Here is a 16,574-nt window from a genome sequence, read left to right as displayed (position 1 = left end):
TATCAAGTTTTTAGCCAATTGAGAATATATGATTAATTTTCTTATAGGGTATGAACAAGTTGACTAGTACAATTATTAGAAAAAGAGCTTGAGAATCACAAAGAAGTAGGGCATAATTCTGGAACAAGAAGGTTCAATAAGTCCATTCTTGTTGGTTATGTTTGAAGACTTTGGGCTCCATACTCCAGTTTTCCGGTCTGATTTGAGCCTTCCTGAAACAGACCTCGTTTTCCTCTTTTGTTTGTTTTGTTTTGTTGACCTTTTGAGCCTTCCTGTTATCTACTTGTCCACCACAAACTGTTTGTTTTTGTTTATTTTGATATGCTTTTGATGCCATAGCAAGTTTTTATTGGTTATTTTTTAAATTAAAAGAAATCTTGAATGCATAAATATTTGGTTAATTTTCTTATGGGGTATATGGACAAGTTAACTAGTAGATTTATTTGAAATAATAGCTTGAGAGTTGAGAATCTGATAGGTCTTAGAGGTAATAAGAGTTGAACAGCAAGATTATAACAAGAAGCTGATATATATATATGTATATATATAAGAGTTGAACAGCAAGATTATAACAAGAAGCTGATATATATATATATATCCACTTAATACCAGTAAGGATTACAATATCAAGAGGAGCAAAACAGCGGAATGCCTTAACAAAACCACCTGGCTTCGGAGGAGCAACAGGACCTCCCAAAACCACAAACACCTCAATGCCTGACATCCCACGCCTACGGCTACCCTTTTTCACAGAACAGAAAAACAAATACTGAAATATCAAAATACTAATAAAAAGGCTACACGTTTCCCATCAACTTCAGCCACGTGTGTCTTCTAGAATGACCTTCCTTTGAGCAGCACGATTCCTCCTCTCGTATGATTTAGCAATGGGCCTCACAAAGAAGTAGGGCATAATTCTTGAACAAGAAGGCTCGATGCGTCCATTCTTGTTGGTCATCTTTGAAGACTTTCGACTCCATACTCCAGTTTTCTGGTCTGATTTGAACCTTCATGAAACAGACCTCGTTTTCCTCTTTTGTTTGTTCTTTGGTCTGTTTTGTTTTGTTGACCTTTTGAGCCTTCCTGCAATCTACTTGTCCACCACAAACTGTTGGTTTTTGTTTGTCTTGATATGCTTTTGATTGTGGTTTCCTTTGTGACTTTTCTTCGTTTAATATAAGTCATAGAAAATAAATTAATATGGTCTTAGTATTAGTTGCAGGCAGAATTATATCATTTTCAACTTTATCATCTTGATTATTCTCGTCAGTATCTCGTGTATTTACAACTTTTTCAATATAATTTTTGTTCCCTTTCGAGTTTTGACGTATCAAGTTGTGTATCTGTTGCAATTATGTTGGGGAATTCTGATGTTTTTGATGCCATAGCAAGTTTTGATTGGTTGTTTTTTAAATTAAAAGAAATTTGGTTAATTTTCTTATAGGGTATATGGACAAGTTAACTAGTAGATTTATTTGAAATAATAGCTTGAGAGTTGAGAATCTGATAGGGTCACACAGGTAATAAGAGTTGAACAGAAAACCAATGAGAGTTGGCTTGATTGATAATCAGATGGGTTATGTTTATGTGTGTCCAAGGGTTGATTCTAACCACAATCATAATTCTCTTTTGGTACTTCAAAAAAAGAAAAGAAAAGAGTTGCACAGCGAGAGTATAACAAGAAGCTGATATATATATCGTTTTCCACTTAATACCACCAGTAAGGATGACAATATCAAGAGGAGAAAAACAGTGGAATGCCATAACAAAATCACCTGGCTTTCGAGGAGCACAGGACCTCTCAAAACCACAAAACACCTCAATGGCTGACATCCCACACCTACAGCTACCCTTACCGGATTACAATATCAAGAGGATAAAAACAGAGGAATGCCTTAACAAAACCACTTGGCTTTCGAGGAGCATAGGACCTCCCAAAACCACGCCTACAGTTACCCTTTTTAACAGAACAGAAAAACAAATACTGAAATATCAAAATACTAATAAAAAGGCTACACGTTTCCCATCAACTTCAGCCACGTGTGTCTTCTAGAATGACCTTTCTTTGAGCAGCACGATTCCTCCTCTCGTATGATTTAGCAATGGGCCTCACAAAGAAGTTAGGGCATAATTCTTGAACAAGAAGGCTCGATACGTCCATTCTTGTTGGTTATCTTTGAAGACTTTCGACTCCATACTCCAGTTTTCTGGTCTGAAACAGACCTGGTTTTGCTCTTTTGTTTGGTTTGTTTTGTTGACTCTTTGAGCCTTCCTGTTGTCTACTTTGTGTGATTAGTCTTATTCTAGTTATCTTCTTGTCCTCCACAAACTGTTTGCTTTTGTTTGTTTTGATATGCTTTTGATTTCTTGAATATTCTCGTCAGTCAACATCTTTGAAGTTTTCACATTCTTAAAACACCTCGGTTTTGCATACTTCCTGATAATTCATAAAGGAATTTTCTTTCAACCACAAATGTCTTTGGTTGTCATTTTTCTTTTCCCTTCCAATTTACTTTGTTGCAAGAGAATGATTGGGTTGTAGTTTGAAAAAAATCCTGTTTAATCCACAGTCAAAACATTTTTCTCTCAAAATCATCTAGTTTTTCCCTTATGGACTTCAATTTGTTCTTGGGCCCTTGGCCTTCAACAAACCGCATTCTATCGGTTGGGAAATTTTGCTGGTTTGTGTCATTTAACATCAGCTCTTTCAAAATCAATCAAGAGATACCCTCTCTCAACACTGCTTGATCGTAGATGGTAAGATGTGTACTCACCCTCCATAACTTATACCGTGGCGACGGAGGTGGAAAAATAAGTATTTTTTTTTTCAGATAAATATTAAAGAGGTTATGGACTAAAGAGGTTATGAGTTCTAACAGTGACGAAAACGAGAAAATAAGAATATTTTTCAGATAAATTCATGCGGCCCGAAGAAGGTCCAAACCGCACAATACTTTAGTTGGACTGAATTGCTAGAATTAGAAAGCCCGATTTCTGCATTCACAATGGTGATGCAAATCGGGTCAAACAATTCGTTGAATACCTGGCATGCACAAGAATCAACCAACTCCAATGCCCGAACAATGTGATAAAAGCAAGAATAGAAAGATTAAAATATGAAGAATCTCTATCCAGTTGCTTCGATTGGGTCTCTCCATCTAGAACAATAAGCCATCTAGAACAATAATAAGGTGGAATCATTCCACTGATAAGGACTTCTCCTTCCACGTGACAAGTTTTTCAACATCAACAAAATTGTCTCCGGCTTATTCAAACCCTTCTTTTTATCAAAGTCGTCACGTGAGCTGTGCAAGACCAATTGATCAGGCTTTCTAGACTATCTAAGGTGTTTGGCTAGACACATGGGGGCTTATGTATAAACTCGATAAATTAATACCTTATTAATTATTAACCTTGCTTGAAATAATATTGATGGCCGGTCCCAACTTTTTCTTTTTTGAAAAGGATTTAAACCTAATACTTTATTCTATAATATTCCATAATAGCAAACCTTATACTTAGCGTCACCTTAATAGTATAAAAATTTACAAATCTTAGTAGAGGAATAACAAACTCAAAGAACAAATGCCAGACTAATACCAGGCAACACGGAGATGTATCCGAATAACCATGTCTTAGGATAAACATGAATAGACTAAACAAAAACAACACATGTGGATTGAATTAAGATTCTTGACTTCCCCTCATGAAGAAAAATCTATCCCCACTAGATCTAAGAGCCCCTTCACTTTGTACAACTATGTGTCATTGGAACACACACGCAGAATTAGTGTCGTGATGAACCATGAAAGATGGATGAAAAGAACCAGATTTCAAAACCATGATAAACGATGTGGAGAAAGAAACCTTGCGTCCTCTTTATTGAACATAACAAAGATTGTAGATTAGATCTACAAACCAACAATAAATCAGTAAAAAAATTAAAAGGACATACTATAAAAGGTGTATGGAGGAGGAGGATATGGTGGTCTCCTCCTCCTCAGATCTGTACTACGAGATAAATGTTGATTGAGAGGAATTTTAGAGAGTGAGAGGAGGCGGCTAATTATATTCTGGCCAGTCCCAACTTAGTGTCAATGTGCTAAGCTAATAATTCATTAAATTTATAACATAATACATTATAGAAAAATCCTTAAAGACTACCTACTATATAAATTAATAGTTTTTTAATTTTCTGATATTATTATGTTTTTTTAAAATGTGAATCAACTGTTGCTTGTTTTTTAGAATAGATGTCGAGCTGGATCTCATCTCTTACTTTTCGTAACACAATGACGATATGGTGCGGTGTTTTGTATTGTACGAAGAAATTATTCAATATTATTAATTTATTCACTGATTAATACCTCACTTAATAATTTCTGGCTTGTTCTTCTTAATAATTTATTAATTAGTTAATAATTTATTAATTAATTAATAATTTTTCTTGCTCCTAAGGCTATTATTTTACCGAGGTCATACTACATGGACCTGGCAGAAAAGGGAAACAAATGTATTGTACATGAAATGTAGTTACTTCCATAAATTAATAGTTTATTATTTAATAGATTAATTAATAACATATTAACTTATTGATTAATTGATACCTTAATTAATAACTTTTCTTGATACCAAAGTTATTAGTTTATCCATGTTATATTGTAAATACAAGAAAACAATATTTTTTGGCAAATCTTATGCGAGGTTGATCCCTCGAATTTGAATAATATCTCTTTCGCAAATATTATGCAAGGTCATACCTTGGTTTTGAATAATGTCTCTTTGAAAAGGGTCCAAAACACACAATACTTTAACTGGATTGAATTGTCAGGGTAAGAAAGTCTGATTTCTGCATCCACAATGGTATTGCAAATCGGGTCAAACAATTTGTCGAATACCTGGCGTGCACAAGAATAAACCAACTCTGTAAGATTACCACATCGAAAAGATGTGGTAATATAATCCCCTTTATAAGGGATAAATACACCCCTTAACACCGACTAAGTCTTTTCCCTAGTTTGGTGAGTTGGGCCTTGACCCACTTGTTAGTTAGGGAAAAATAAAGCCGTGAAGGTCTGATGTATCCACGGAAACCGGATAAGCCATTGAGGACCCGATGTATCCAAAGAACCGAATAATTCAAAATGGACAATATAATTGGTGTGTACGGGGGTGTTGGATTTACAAGAAAGTCCAATGCCCAAACAATGTGATAAAAAGCAAAAATAGAAAGATTAAAGTATGAAGAATCTCTCTCCGGTTGCTTCGATTGGCTCTCTCCATCTAGAATAATATGCCATCTAGAACAATAATAAGGTGGAATCACTCCACTGATAAGGACGTCTCCTTCCACCTGACAAGTTTTTCAACACCAACAAAATTGTGTCCGACTTATTCAAAGCCTTCTTTTAACCAAAGTTGTGAGGTGAGTTGTGCAATACCAATTGATTAGGCTTTGCTTGACTTATCTAAGGTGTTTGTCTAGACACATTGGGACTTATGTATAAACTCGATAAATTAATACCTTACTAATTAGTAACCTCCTTGAAATAATATCGTTGGCCGCTCCCAACTTTTTCTTTTTTAAAAGGGTTTAAATCTAACACTTTATTTTATAATAACAAACGTTACATTTAATGTATAAATAAGACAAAGATCATCCGTCAAAACCCCTCAAAGCTTCATATTACTCTTGCTCGATAAAAAAAATAGAATCTATTAAAATTTGTATGCTAATTGTATCTAAATTACATAATATGGTAATCTTAACAAATTTTATTACTTTAATTTACCTATTTTCTATTACCATCTATTTCGATTTTTCAATTTTTACATTTTAAGTCTATTTTCTTAAAACAAAAATTTAATGGCTGTCTACATCAGTCCACTGGAGGAATTATAAATGCCCCCAGCTAATAATATGAAAAGAAAGAATTCATTTCCTAAATTGATAAGTCATTTTCGGAATAGTTGGCTGGCGATGAGTGTAAACTAGACATTTGGGACCATGAACTCACAAATATCTTCTATCATCTTGTATTATTATTATTATTATTATTATTTGTTTTACATATCTTCTGTTATTTTGTATTATTATTATTATCTTATTTTAATATGATAACTAAACTATTTAATTAAATTATTAATACACTACAAGAAAACAGATTTTTTGCGACAGATCGACATTTTTCTGTTAAAAAACATTCGTTGCAAAAAATAGCGACGGACTATTGCGACGGATTATTTGCGACGATACTTAGCGATGGACTTTTAGAGATGAAATTATTTTACAACGGCATTTGCGACAGAAATTCCGTCGCAAATTAATGGATAAAAAACTAAAATTTTGAGTATTTGCGACGGAATATTCCGTCACTAATTGGCCATGCTTTTTGCAACTGCCTATTCAGTCGCAAAAAATATTATTTTTTAAAATTTTAATTTTTTTTGGAGCAAATTTGCCACGACTTTTGCGACTGGATTTTCGTCGCAAATTTTTTATTTTCCAAATTTAATTTATTTAAATAAATATATTTAATTTATATAAAAATATTAGCGACGGAATTTATTTGACAATTCCGTCGCTAATTATATTATTTTTCATTTTATGTTTTATAATAATGATTTTTTAAATTCAAAATTATTATAGTTCAACTATAATTATCAATTTAATAATTCCATTAAAAATATATTATCAAAATGTGCAAGAAATAAAATATAATATTATACATAAATGGTTCAATATTTTTATGAAATACAATCTAATCTTCATCAGAAAAGTGTCCATGTGAAACAAGATCATTTTCAGGGTTGTTTCTGGGGGATCGCATCAGAATTTGAGAAAATAATTGCTGCACCATCCACCCTTGATCCTGCATCCACTGCCGCAAGTCACCGACCTCATCCAATAACTCAGAGTTCATCCGAGCGATGCGCTCCTCTAACTCTTGCTCCAACTCTGCCTGAGTATACAATCTGGAATGTCCATTGAAGCAAGATGAAAAACTAGGCAAAAAGCTTGCCTCAGATCCAAGCCTGTAGATGCAATTTTTCTTATTCTTCTCACCAGTCGCCGTAAAGAATAAAGGATCCTCGTCCAATGGATCAAGAGGCGACTCACTGGTGGAGGAGACTGATCGCTATGTCAGCACGTCCTCCTTCATCTTGTTAAATTTTTCCTGCAAAAAAAGATATCAATGCTCACGAATACTAATAAGACAAGTAAGACATTTGATAAGAAAAAACAGAGATAAGCCAACATATACAAAATCAAAACAATGCTACTCTTTATTCTTTCTCATTGTTGATTGCCAAATTCAAGTTCCTATAAGATTTTTACTCAATATAACCAAAGGTTCTTTAAGTGATTTAACTCTTTTAAACAGACCTAGTTAGAGACTACTTGCAACTACATTGAAATTAACCTGCTACACCAAATTAGGTCAATGTTAAAGAATTTACCCATGCACTACTACACCATTAAGTTGCATTAGTTACCCAAAGTATGTAAGAAAACTCAACACATGATCCTTTAGCTAGATGGCTAGCTTCTAATGGTTTCCTCTTTTACTAAGCTTCACACCATAATTCTCCGAAAATTTAATATTTCTTCCATCACTCATCAGAAACCTAAAGCATCTCTCATTCACACCAAATAAGACATTCATATTCACATCAAATAAGACATTTTATAAGAAAAACAGAGATATTATAGTTGGAAGATGTTTAACTAGGTTTTCATTTATTTTAGTTGCAGGAGTAAACGAAGGTAAAAGCCAAAAACTACTGGGCAACACCACTATATATTTACAGGAGACCACAATTACGGAACTAGTTCGCAAAGCAAAGCATTCCTGTATGTTTATACAAGGTAGACTCAACTTTAATGATTGTATATATTTTCATACTATGGTTATAAAACTCCTCCTGACATCATAAGGTAACCATGACCTTAAGCAGATAAGTTCACATTGTTCTCTGTATTCGTGAGTCCCTCAGGAACAAAACAATGTAGCACTTTTTTTCATAAATTATTCTTGATAAAAGAGAGGGGGGAAGTATTTGGAGATGATGTTAAGTTTGATCAAGAAATTTGGAATCAGTTTAGATTGTTTGTGGAGGAAAGGCCTGTTGTTGGAATGTTGTTTCTGGAGGTATTGTCAGGACAGGGAGTTTAGCCGTTCGGACGGGTCAAGTGCGTGAAGTGGCAAAGGGACCTTACTAGATGTCTGGATCTAGGAAGGATGAAAATCCATCCGGACGATTGGTATGGGCGTCTGGACGGGTATGCTAAAAAACACGTCTGAAAGACTTGCCATCCAAATGGGTTAAGTTGCTGTTCGGACGGATGTCGGGACTACAGTTTTTTTATTATAAATAGAAGAGTTTTCTAGGGTTGTAAAAAAGTTCATATTTTTTTGTTTTCTCTGAACATGAGTTAGAGAGGCGGACAAACCTAGTGAGAGAGAGACTAAGGTGGGGAAACTTTGTGGAATATCTCTTGGTGTAATTGTGTTCTTGGAATGGGACTATGAGATATTCCAAGATGTAGAGTGTGTTAAAGAATAAGTTCTAGAGTAGGGTTTATGATAATTTCTTGGGCACTGGTATTCTTGATATTTTTGGGTTTCTTGAGTAGCGAAGGTCACTGAGAATATAGTTGACAAATTTGTTATATAGTGAAAGTTTCTCTGGTTATCTTTTGACTGCGGCCGTGTTTTTTTCCCTCCTATTTTGGAGTTTTCCACGTTAATTTTTTGTGTTGTGATTGTGTTGTTGTTCTCAAATTCAATTTCTCTTTCATTCTTGATTTTGTCGAAGAGGATCCTGGTGTAAATTTCCCAATAGATGAGACAGAGAGAGCAGAAGCAAGAAGCTTTTCATTAATTCAAGTTGCAATACAATAACGACAAGGCTTACTATATAGAGGCGTACAACGGTAACTTTGGGTCATCTCAGGATGTGTGGCATACATTCTTACTTTAACACAAGTCAACAAATAGATCAAGATAAACACAATCACACATCATAACTTTGGGTTACATAAAGAAGCTCACACAAAATTTTTGTTTTTCACTTACTCAATCTCAGTTTCAAGCAACACACCATTCTTCTTCAGCTCATATTTAACCTTTGCTAGCTGCTTCTCTAGCAAAATTAGTGTCGCAATCCTTCCTCCCCCACCGTCGTAATCTCCCGGCCCGGCATGTACAATAACCATCCCTGCATCTCCAACACCTTGTATGGTATAGTACACTAATTCTGGTTTAAATCCATTCACTTCAATACCATATAAATCAGCTTCTTCCAAGTCCAAGAATGTCAAATTGGCACCATACACGATATAATCACAAGCTCCATCATTCTCTCTCTCAACGGCTTCTTCAATCTGGCTCTTCTCGTCCTTGATTTTATCGACGAGCAAGGTCGCCAATTCTTGCAAATCGGCTTCTGCAACCGAGAAATCAGCCTTAATTGTGCTTATAATTTGGGTGTTACTCAAAATCCCAGTTTTAGTATGTATTGGATCCTTCTTGCAAACAGTCACTATATTTGGCTCAACCCCTCCTTCACTCACATTGGCTATGCAATGCCAAATGATGGCACATATGGACTCAAATGATGGAATCTGGTTTATATTGTGGGGTTCACCCCAAATTTTGGATTGTAAGTGAGTGAGGTGAGTGGAGCTTATGTGGAATGAAAATGTTTCCATTTCACCGTTATTGGCAGTTACCCAACAGTCTCCAACTGGGCCGACCCGTTTCACCGAACCGGGTAAATTGAGAGGTTCTACCGGGTCATCAGAGTTTTTGGGTTTTATGGGCTGTTTTGGGATATGGAATAGCCCATTGGACTTTATGCCGGACAAGACTTGGGCCCACGCGTTGAAAGAATCGGAAACGGACAATACATCTCCAAGTACATGGGCCCAGCTCAGGCCCATTGATATCCCTCCACATTTGAACCGAGTTAGCTGTGGCCAGTTGAAAAAAATTTTAGTTTCTAATCTTAGGAAGAAATAAACCAAGAAAAAAATAGGGTTAGAACTTAGAAGACTTACCTGTATAAAAAGTGAAGGAGAGAATGATAAATCAGGACCAATGGGTAGGTGATAAACAAGTAACTTATTCAAACCAAACTTACAATCCTTGACCATCTGCAGCCATTCCTCCACAGTCTTGTCACATTTGGCTTCAATAAACCTCACACCACAGTCATTACACTTCATGTAAGGCCGACCTGACCCGGATCGCCAGAACCTGCCACTGTTGACATAGTAGTCATTGCACCACGTAAACATGGAGTCCTTCATTTGAGTCACTGTGACTCCTAGTGCTGCTTCCCCTCCAAAGAAATATACTCCCATTACATAGTGAAGCTTCATGGCTATGTCCAACCCATTGGGTTCGTGGGTCACGTCCGACCCGGTTACCCGACTTGGCCCAACCGATGATAACTTGAGGTTGTACACCAAAAAATCATCACCATCTTTTCTGGTTGGAGGAGTAGTCATTGTGGGTCTGCATATAAAGGTTATAAGTTTGGTTTGTGGTACACACTATATATGGTGAAAGAGGGGTTAGGGTGGTTGGTTGGGATTTAATGGGAGAGGATGGTGTGTAATTTTGCAGTTGGTGCTTTAACTTCGTAACAGATGGGGAAGCATTAAATTTTTTGGCAAAAAATTTAATTTGATTGAATTATGGAGCTTGGGGCACCTACCCAAGTGCCCCATTTGGTTAAAACATTTGCTATGTTAGTGGGGACTATCATTGAAGAAGATCACTGTAAAATTGGTAGAAAAGTCTATATATTTGTCTGGGGATTATTATTGATTGGAGTTAGAATGTATGGCTTGATATGAATAGAGTTAAGTAGTTGTAGTTTTTTATTTTTTATTTTATTGAAATACCGCTGAGAAGTATGTTTTTTATTGGAATCGAACATTCAACACACATTAATCTATAAAAACTGTGAGACCTACATTAATCTATATTGAGAGTCAAGATGAAAAGATAATTCTATAATAAGAGTTTTATTATTATTTTTAATATGAGAAACTACATGCACTAGATAGATTCGTGAGTGTTATTAACAAAGGAATTATTGACCTAATCGTAGTCACTCTTATGATTTCGAATAGGTTAAAGCTTGAAGGTTCAATTTTAATAATTATCGTTAAATAACAATCAAATGTTATTAATTTTTTTATAAAACTACATATCAGCTCTAAATTCTTGATTTTTTTAGCAATTATAAAATTTTTTTATTTATTTATCACTCAAGTTTCTTAGAAAATTGAGGCGCCTCTTGAGGATGTAGAAGTTAATTATGCTTGCCATTCAGAAAGTAATTTATGTGATTATCTAGTGGAAATTCACTCCGGAGAGAATTTATCCGTGAATTGTGCTATGAAAATTATCTCTTACTCAAAAAGAATAAAAAATAATTAATGATAATTAATTTCTTAACTTTTGATGAATTGATCTTGAGTAAACGATATATGCTAGGTGGCGTTAAGGGGACAGGGGTTGAAATCATTCCAGCTAATTCCATAAATCTAAACCAATGGATGCATTTTCAGCCCCCAATGCATTGTTGTCACATCCAATGCATCCAACGGTTTGTGTTTATTGAATTAGCTAGAATGATTCCTACAATTCCCATCCTGGCATTAAGGGTGGTTGGGTTGAGTGTCCTATACTTATATATTATTATTATTCTATGGTTAAGTAAACGCCTTTTCTTTTCTACTTGCCTCGGCTCCTATCCCGCACGCAATAGACAGTTATAAAAGGAAGAGAAAAGATGGTTACTGGGTGTATTCAAATCTCAATCAAAAGTAGAAACCTAATTCCAAACCCTAACAAAATATTGTTGTGTGTATTAAAGTAGAAACCAAATTCCAAATCCTTCATGAAAGACAGCCGACAACTTCCACTTTCCTCATTAATTTTGATGGAACATTTGTCATTCTTGTCAAACATGTTGACAAGATAAGCATATTTTAAAAAATTTAATTAATTTTTCTTAACAAGTTACTGTGGACAACCGACCCCAAGCTCGGACAAAGGAGAGTGATTGCGATAAGTAATTGACAGTCTAACGTAAAATTTTTGCCAAATTTATGAACTCAACATTGAGAAGATAAAAGGGATGATAAAAATAATTAATAAAACTTTTGTCAAATTTATGAACTCGACATTATATTGAGAAGAGAAAAGAGATGATAAAAATAATTAATAGGAGCTACTGAAAACATTATTTTAGATAAAAATAAACGTCGAAAAAGGTCTCTGTAGTGAACTCTTGGTTAATTTTTCTAGTAGAATCAGGTAACTGACCCTAAATAATTTGACAGTAAGGCTGGGATGATGAAGATAGTCATGCATCTTTACTTGTTCTGTATAAATTCCTTGATACTTGTATCATTAAGTGGGTAATTTTACCCAATCAAATATGATCTCCAAAACTATTAGTTAAAGAAAAATGTTTGTTATAGAGATTCTGGTGCCCCAACAATTTTATCTCCAAAACTATTAGTTAAAATACCTTCAAGCCCTTCATCATAAGTCCCTATGAACTAATCAGACATTTGGTTCATAATTATGTGAGGTGAACATGAGATGAGGAGAAGATAAGTGTGAGGTGAGTATGCGTGAGTATGGGTCAGCTTTGTCATGTTTGGTATAAAATAAAGAGTTAGCATGAGTGTGAGAATATTAATATATAGTACAATTTCATATTACCATTTTTTTTCCTTTTTAAAAATAAAATAATATTTTATAACGAGTGTAAAATGGTTTTTTACACATCAAACCCATTCACTACAAGAAAAATGGGAATAGATGATAAAGCATTTATGATAAAAATCGTTGTATCACAAAACAATGACATATTTGTGATAGAAAAACGATCTATCAGACTATTAATGATAGATTTGTGATAGAACTTTTGTATATCGTGAATAGATGATAGTCTTGTGATAGACGTATGATATATTTTTTGTCTATCAATAAAATATGATACATTTGTGATAGAAATTATATCTATCACATTATTTTTGATAAAATTTTAATATTAACCATATTGTGACCCAATTTTAATTAATATTTTATTAGACAAAATAAAGCAAACTCTGAGTTTTGTTACACAAAATAAGCAAACGGTGCGTTTTGCTAACCTAATACAACCGTTGCCTGCCTAGTGTTTCTAAGTGTTTGCTCAACTCAGCTCTCTCGCGATTCACTCTCACAACTCGCAAGACCTAAATTGGAAATCGAAGTCGCGATTCACTCTCAACTCTCAAGACCGGCCTGAAATCCGACGCCATCGACGGAGCGACCCTCTACGCATCTCTACAACTGTTTGAAGATCGAAGCCACTGAAATTAGAAGCCATCGACGGGCAACTCTCTACTCACCCACGACGAATCTTTCATTCCTAACTCAGGTACATGCATCCTCTTCTTTCCTTTTACTCCATTGTGCATTTTGCTTTTATTTATGATTTTTGTTGTGGGTTTCCTGCGATTCCAGATAATCCAAGTCGAGTGGACACCATTGACATAAAAAGAGCCCTAGCCTCCATTGTAGACCGTTGACACCCCATAGAGGCCTTCAAGCCATATACGAACCAACCAGGTGATTATCTTATCATTTTATAACTGCTTATTGCCTTTTGTGTTATAAATTTACCTGCCTTTTCTCTGGTTAACTTTTAAAATATTTGATGTGGTATTTGGGCTATCCAGAAAAAGATAAAGTTTAAGGTAACAGTGAGTATCTGAATGATGTTAGGAAGGTAGTCAATTGCTTGTTCTGTTGGTTGTGTGTTTTTTTTTTCTGTGGAACTGAATTTTTTTGGGTGGCCAAGGTCTTGATGTCACTAAAATTTTGGTTTTCTTGTTAAAGTTATTGTTATTGTCAAAAGATGTTACTCAAAATTGAATACTTTGTTAAAAAAGTAATTCTTCTTTCATTTTTGCCCTCCTTTATGTGTCAGGATAAAAGATTGTTGATTTGGAACTCTAATGGATAAGGCTTGGATTGAATGTAGTAGAACATCACCTGAGTATGATAAAGGGGTCAAAGATTTCTTGAATTTTGCTGTTGAAAATGCCAAGGATGCTAGCATCATTAGATGTCCATGTTATGAATGTAGGAATCTAGCCTTTCTCCCTACTAAGAAAGTAACCGAACATCTATTTTGGAAAGGTTTTGATGTGGCTTATAAAACCTAAACGTGGCATGGGGAAGATATTCATACCCCACCATCTTGTAATGTAGATTTTCTGTTTGAGTCTATGGACTACAACGATGGTAACACAGTGGATATGGTGAATGATGCTTACAAAAATTGTTATGGAGATCCTAAGGCATTTAGGGAACTACTAGAACAGGCTCAGAAACCTTTGTACCCAGGATGTACAAAATTCACTAAGTTAGGCACTTTGGTGAAGTTGTTCAATATCAAGGGTAAATTTGGATGGTCTGATAATAGTTTTACCAAAATGTTGAGTTTTCTGACAGAATTGTTGCCTGAAAACAATGAAATTCCAGAATCCATGTATGAGGCGAAGAAAACAATGTTCGCTTTGGGCTTAGAATATGTGAAAATACATGCTTGCCCAAATGATTGCATACTCTACCGAAAAGAGTATAAATGACTTTCTGAATGTCCTACTTGTGGTTTATCTAGATGGAAGAAAAATGATGGTAGAGTTGACCAATATAGGAATGGTGTACCTGCGAAGGTCTTATGGTACTTCCCACCCATTCCTAGATTTAGGCGTATGTTTCAGTCATCTCAAACTGCAAAGGACTTGACTTGGCATGCAAATGCGAGGGCCATTGATGGTAAGCTCCGACATCCGGTTGATTCACCATCATGGAAGCTAGTTGATGAGAAATGGCCTACATTTGCATCGGAACCTAGAAATCTTCGTCTTGCCCTTTCAGCTGATGGAATCAATCCACATAGCTCTCTTAGTAATACATATAGTTGTTGGCCAGTTCTTCTTATAACATACAATCTTCCGCCATGGTTGTGTATGAAACGGAAATTTATGATGTTGTCCCTATTGATTTCTGGTCCTCAACAACCGGGCAATGACATTGATGTGTACTGGGCTCCTTTGATAGAAGATTTACAAATTTTGTGGGATGTTGGGGTAGATGCTTCTGATGCCAACAAAAAAGAATTCTTTAATTTAAGAGTTGTGTTACTATGGACTATAAATGACTTTCCAGCATATGGGAATTTAGCAGGTTGCACCGTTAAAGGGTACAATGCCTGTCTATATTGTGGTGTAAACACTTCCAAATGCAGACTAAAACATAGTAGAAAAAATGCATATATGGGTCATCATCGGTGGCTTCCTTCTAATAATGAATTCAAATGCCAAGTGAAAGCCTTTGACAACACAATAGAGCATGACCAAGCTCCGAAATCGTTGAACGGTGAGGAGATTTTACAGCTAGTTGAGTCTATTGAACATAAATGGGGAAAGAGCAATACTAAAAAAACGCAACAGGATCGACAATGATGAACGTGTTTGGTGGAAGAAAAAATCCACATTCTATAATTTAGATTATTGGAAGTACTTGCTGGTGCGACATCAATTAGATGTTATGCACATCGAAAAAAATGTGTGTGAGAGCATATATGGAACACTGTTGCACATTCCTGGAAAGACCAAAGATGGTCTTAAGTCAAGGAAGGATCTTGTGGAAATGAAAATTAGGGACAAATTAGCACCATTAGTAAAAGGTAAGCGTACCTTTCTTCCTCCAGCTTCGTACACATTAACTAGAGATGAAAAGACAAGCTTTTGCAAAACTTTGAAGAGTATCAAGGTTCCTGATGGGTATTCGTCAAACATCAAGAATCTTGTGTCAATGAAAGACTTTAAACTTCAAGGCCTAAAGTCCCATGATTGTCATGTTCTTATGCAACAACTTTTACTCGTTGCACTTCGGTGTGTTTTGTCAAAGCATGCCAATGATGCTATTATCAGGTTTTGTTTCTTCTTCAATTCCTTTTGTGCAACTGTGGTTGATGTGTCAATATTGGATAAATTGGAGACGGACATCGTAGTGACTTTGTGCTTGTTGGAAAAATGTTTTCCCCCATCTTTTTTCGACATTATGGTTCATCTTACTGTGCACTTAGTCAACGAAGTTAGACTTTGTGGTCCTGTCTATCTTCATTGGATGTATCCTTTTGAGAGATAAATGAAAACCTTTAAAGGTTATGTTCGAAATCGTAACTGTCCTGAGGGATGCATAGCTGAGAGTTATATTGCGGAGGAAGCAGTAGAATTTTGTGCCGAATACATGTCAAACATGTATACTGTTGGGCTGCCAGCTGGTCATGTGCAACAGTTGTCAATTGACAAGCCATTGTCTATGGGAAAACTGGAGAAAGTTAATCAAACTTTACTAGATCAAGCACATTTGTACATTTTGCATAACACACAAGAAGTTGAACCATACATTAGGTAATCTCTTCAATTTCCTCCATGTAATGTAATCTATATGTATAATATCTATATTGGATAACATGTGTAA

The 16,574-nt window shown here is 35.2% G+C and overlaps 2 protein-coding genes across 2 annotated transcripts; one reads left to right on the top strand and one right to left on the bottom strand.

Annotated features, from left to right (window-relative positions):
• Positions 1 to 8,860: 8,860 nt before the first annotated feature.
• LOC119997025 (protein ECERIFERUM 26-like) lies at positions 8,861 to 10,547 on the bottom strand. The gene is made up of 2 exons (XM_038843800.1): positions 10,064 to 10,547; positions 8,861 to 9,976 (listed from the first exon to the last, which is right to left on the bottom strand). Exons 1-2 carry the CDS (start codon positions 10,514 to 10,516, stop codon positions 9,077 to 9,079), a joined length of 1,353 nt encoding a protein of 450 aa, XP_038699728.1. The 5' UTR covers positions 10,517 to 10,547; the 3' UTR covers positions 8,861 to 9,076.
• Positions 10,548 to 14,035: 3,488 nt separating this feature from the next.
• LOC119996077 lies at positions 14,036 to 16,238 on the top strand. The gene is made up of 4 exons (XM_038842591.1): positions 14,036 to 14,162; positions 14,292 to 14,592; positions 14,704 to 15,464; positions 15,595 to 16,238. The coding sequence occupies exons 1-4, from the start codon at positions 14,036 to 14,038 to the stop codon at positions 16,236 to 16,238; spliced, it is 1,833 nt and encodes a 610-aa protein (XP_038698519.1).
• Positions 16,239 to 16,574: the final 336 nt, after the last annotated feature.

The sequence above is a fragment of the Tripterygium wilfordii genome, chromosome 1 (assembly GCF_013401445.1).
Source record: "Tripterygium wilfordii isolate XIE 37 chromosome 1, ASM1340144v1, whole genome shotgun sequence".
In the NCBI taxonomy this organism is placed as follows: domain Eukaryota; kingdom Viridiplantae; phylum Streptophyta; class Magnoliopsida; order Celastrales; family Celastraceae; genus Tripterygium; species Tripterygium wilfordii.
This window is presented reverse-complemented; position numbering and strand designations above follow the sequence as displayed.

What these genes read in the sequence shown, in the direction of transcription:
- LOC119996077 (XM_038842591.1), top strand. Translation starts at nt 14,036, where the DNA reads ATGGATAAGGCTTGGATTGAATGTAGTAGAACATCACCTGAGTATGAT. An exon ending in TAGATGTCCATGTTATGAAT is followed by an intron (nt 14,163 to 14,291) that starts GTAGGAATCTAG and finishes CTTGTAATGTAG; the next exon opens with ATTTTCTGTTTGAGTCTATG. An exon ending in TATGAGGCGAAGAAAACAAT is followed by an intron (nt 14,593 to 14,703) that starts GTTCGCTTTGGG and finishes TGGTTTATCTAG; the next exon opens with ATGGAAGAAAAATGATGGTA.
- LOC119997025 (XM_038843800.1), bottom strand. Translation starts at nt 10,516, where the DNA reads ATGACTACTCCTCCAACCAGAAAAGATGGTGATGATTTTTTGGTGTAC. An exon ending in CTCCTTCACTTTTTATACAG is followed by an intron (nt 9,977 to 10,063) that starts GTAAGTCTTCTA and finishes AACTGGCCACAG; the next exon opens with CTAACTCGGTTCAAATGTGG.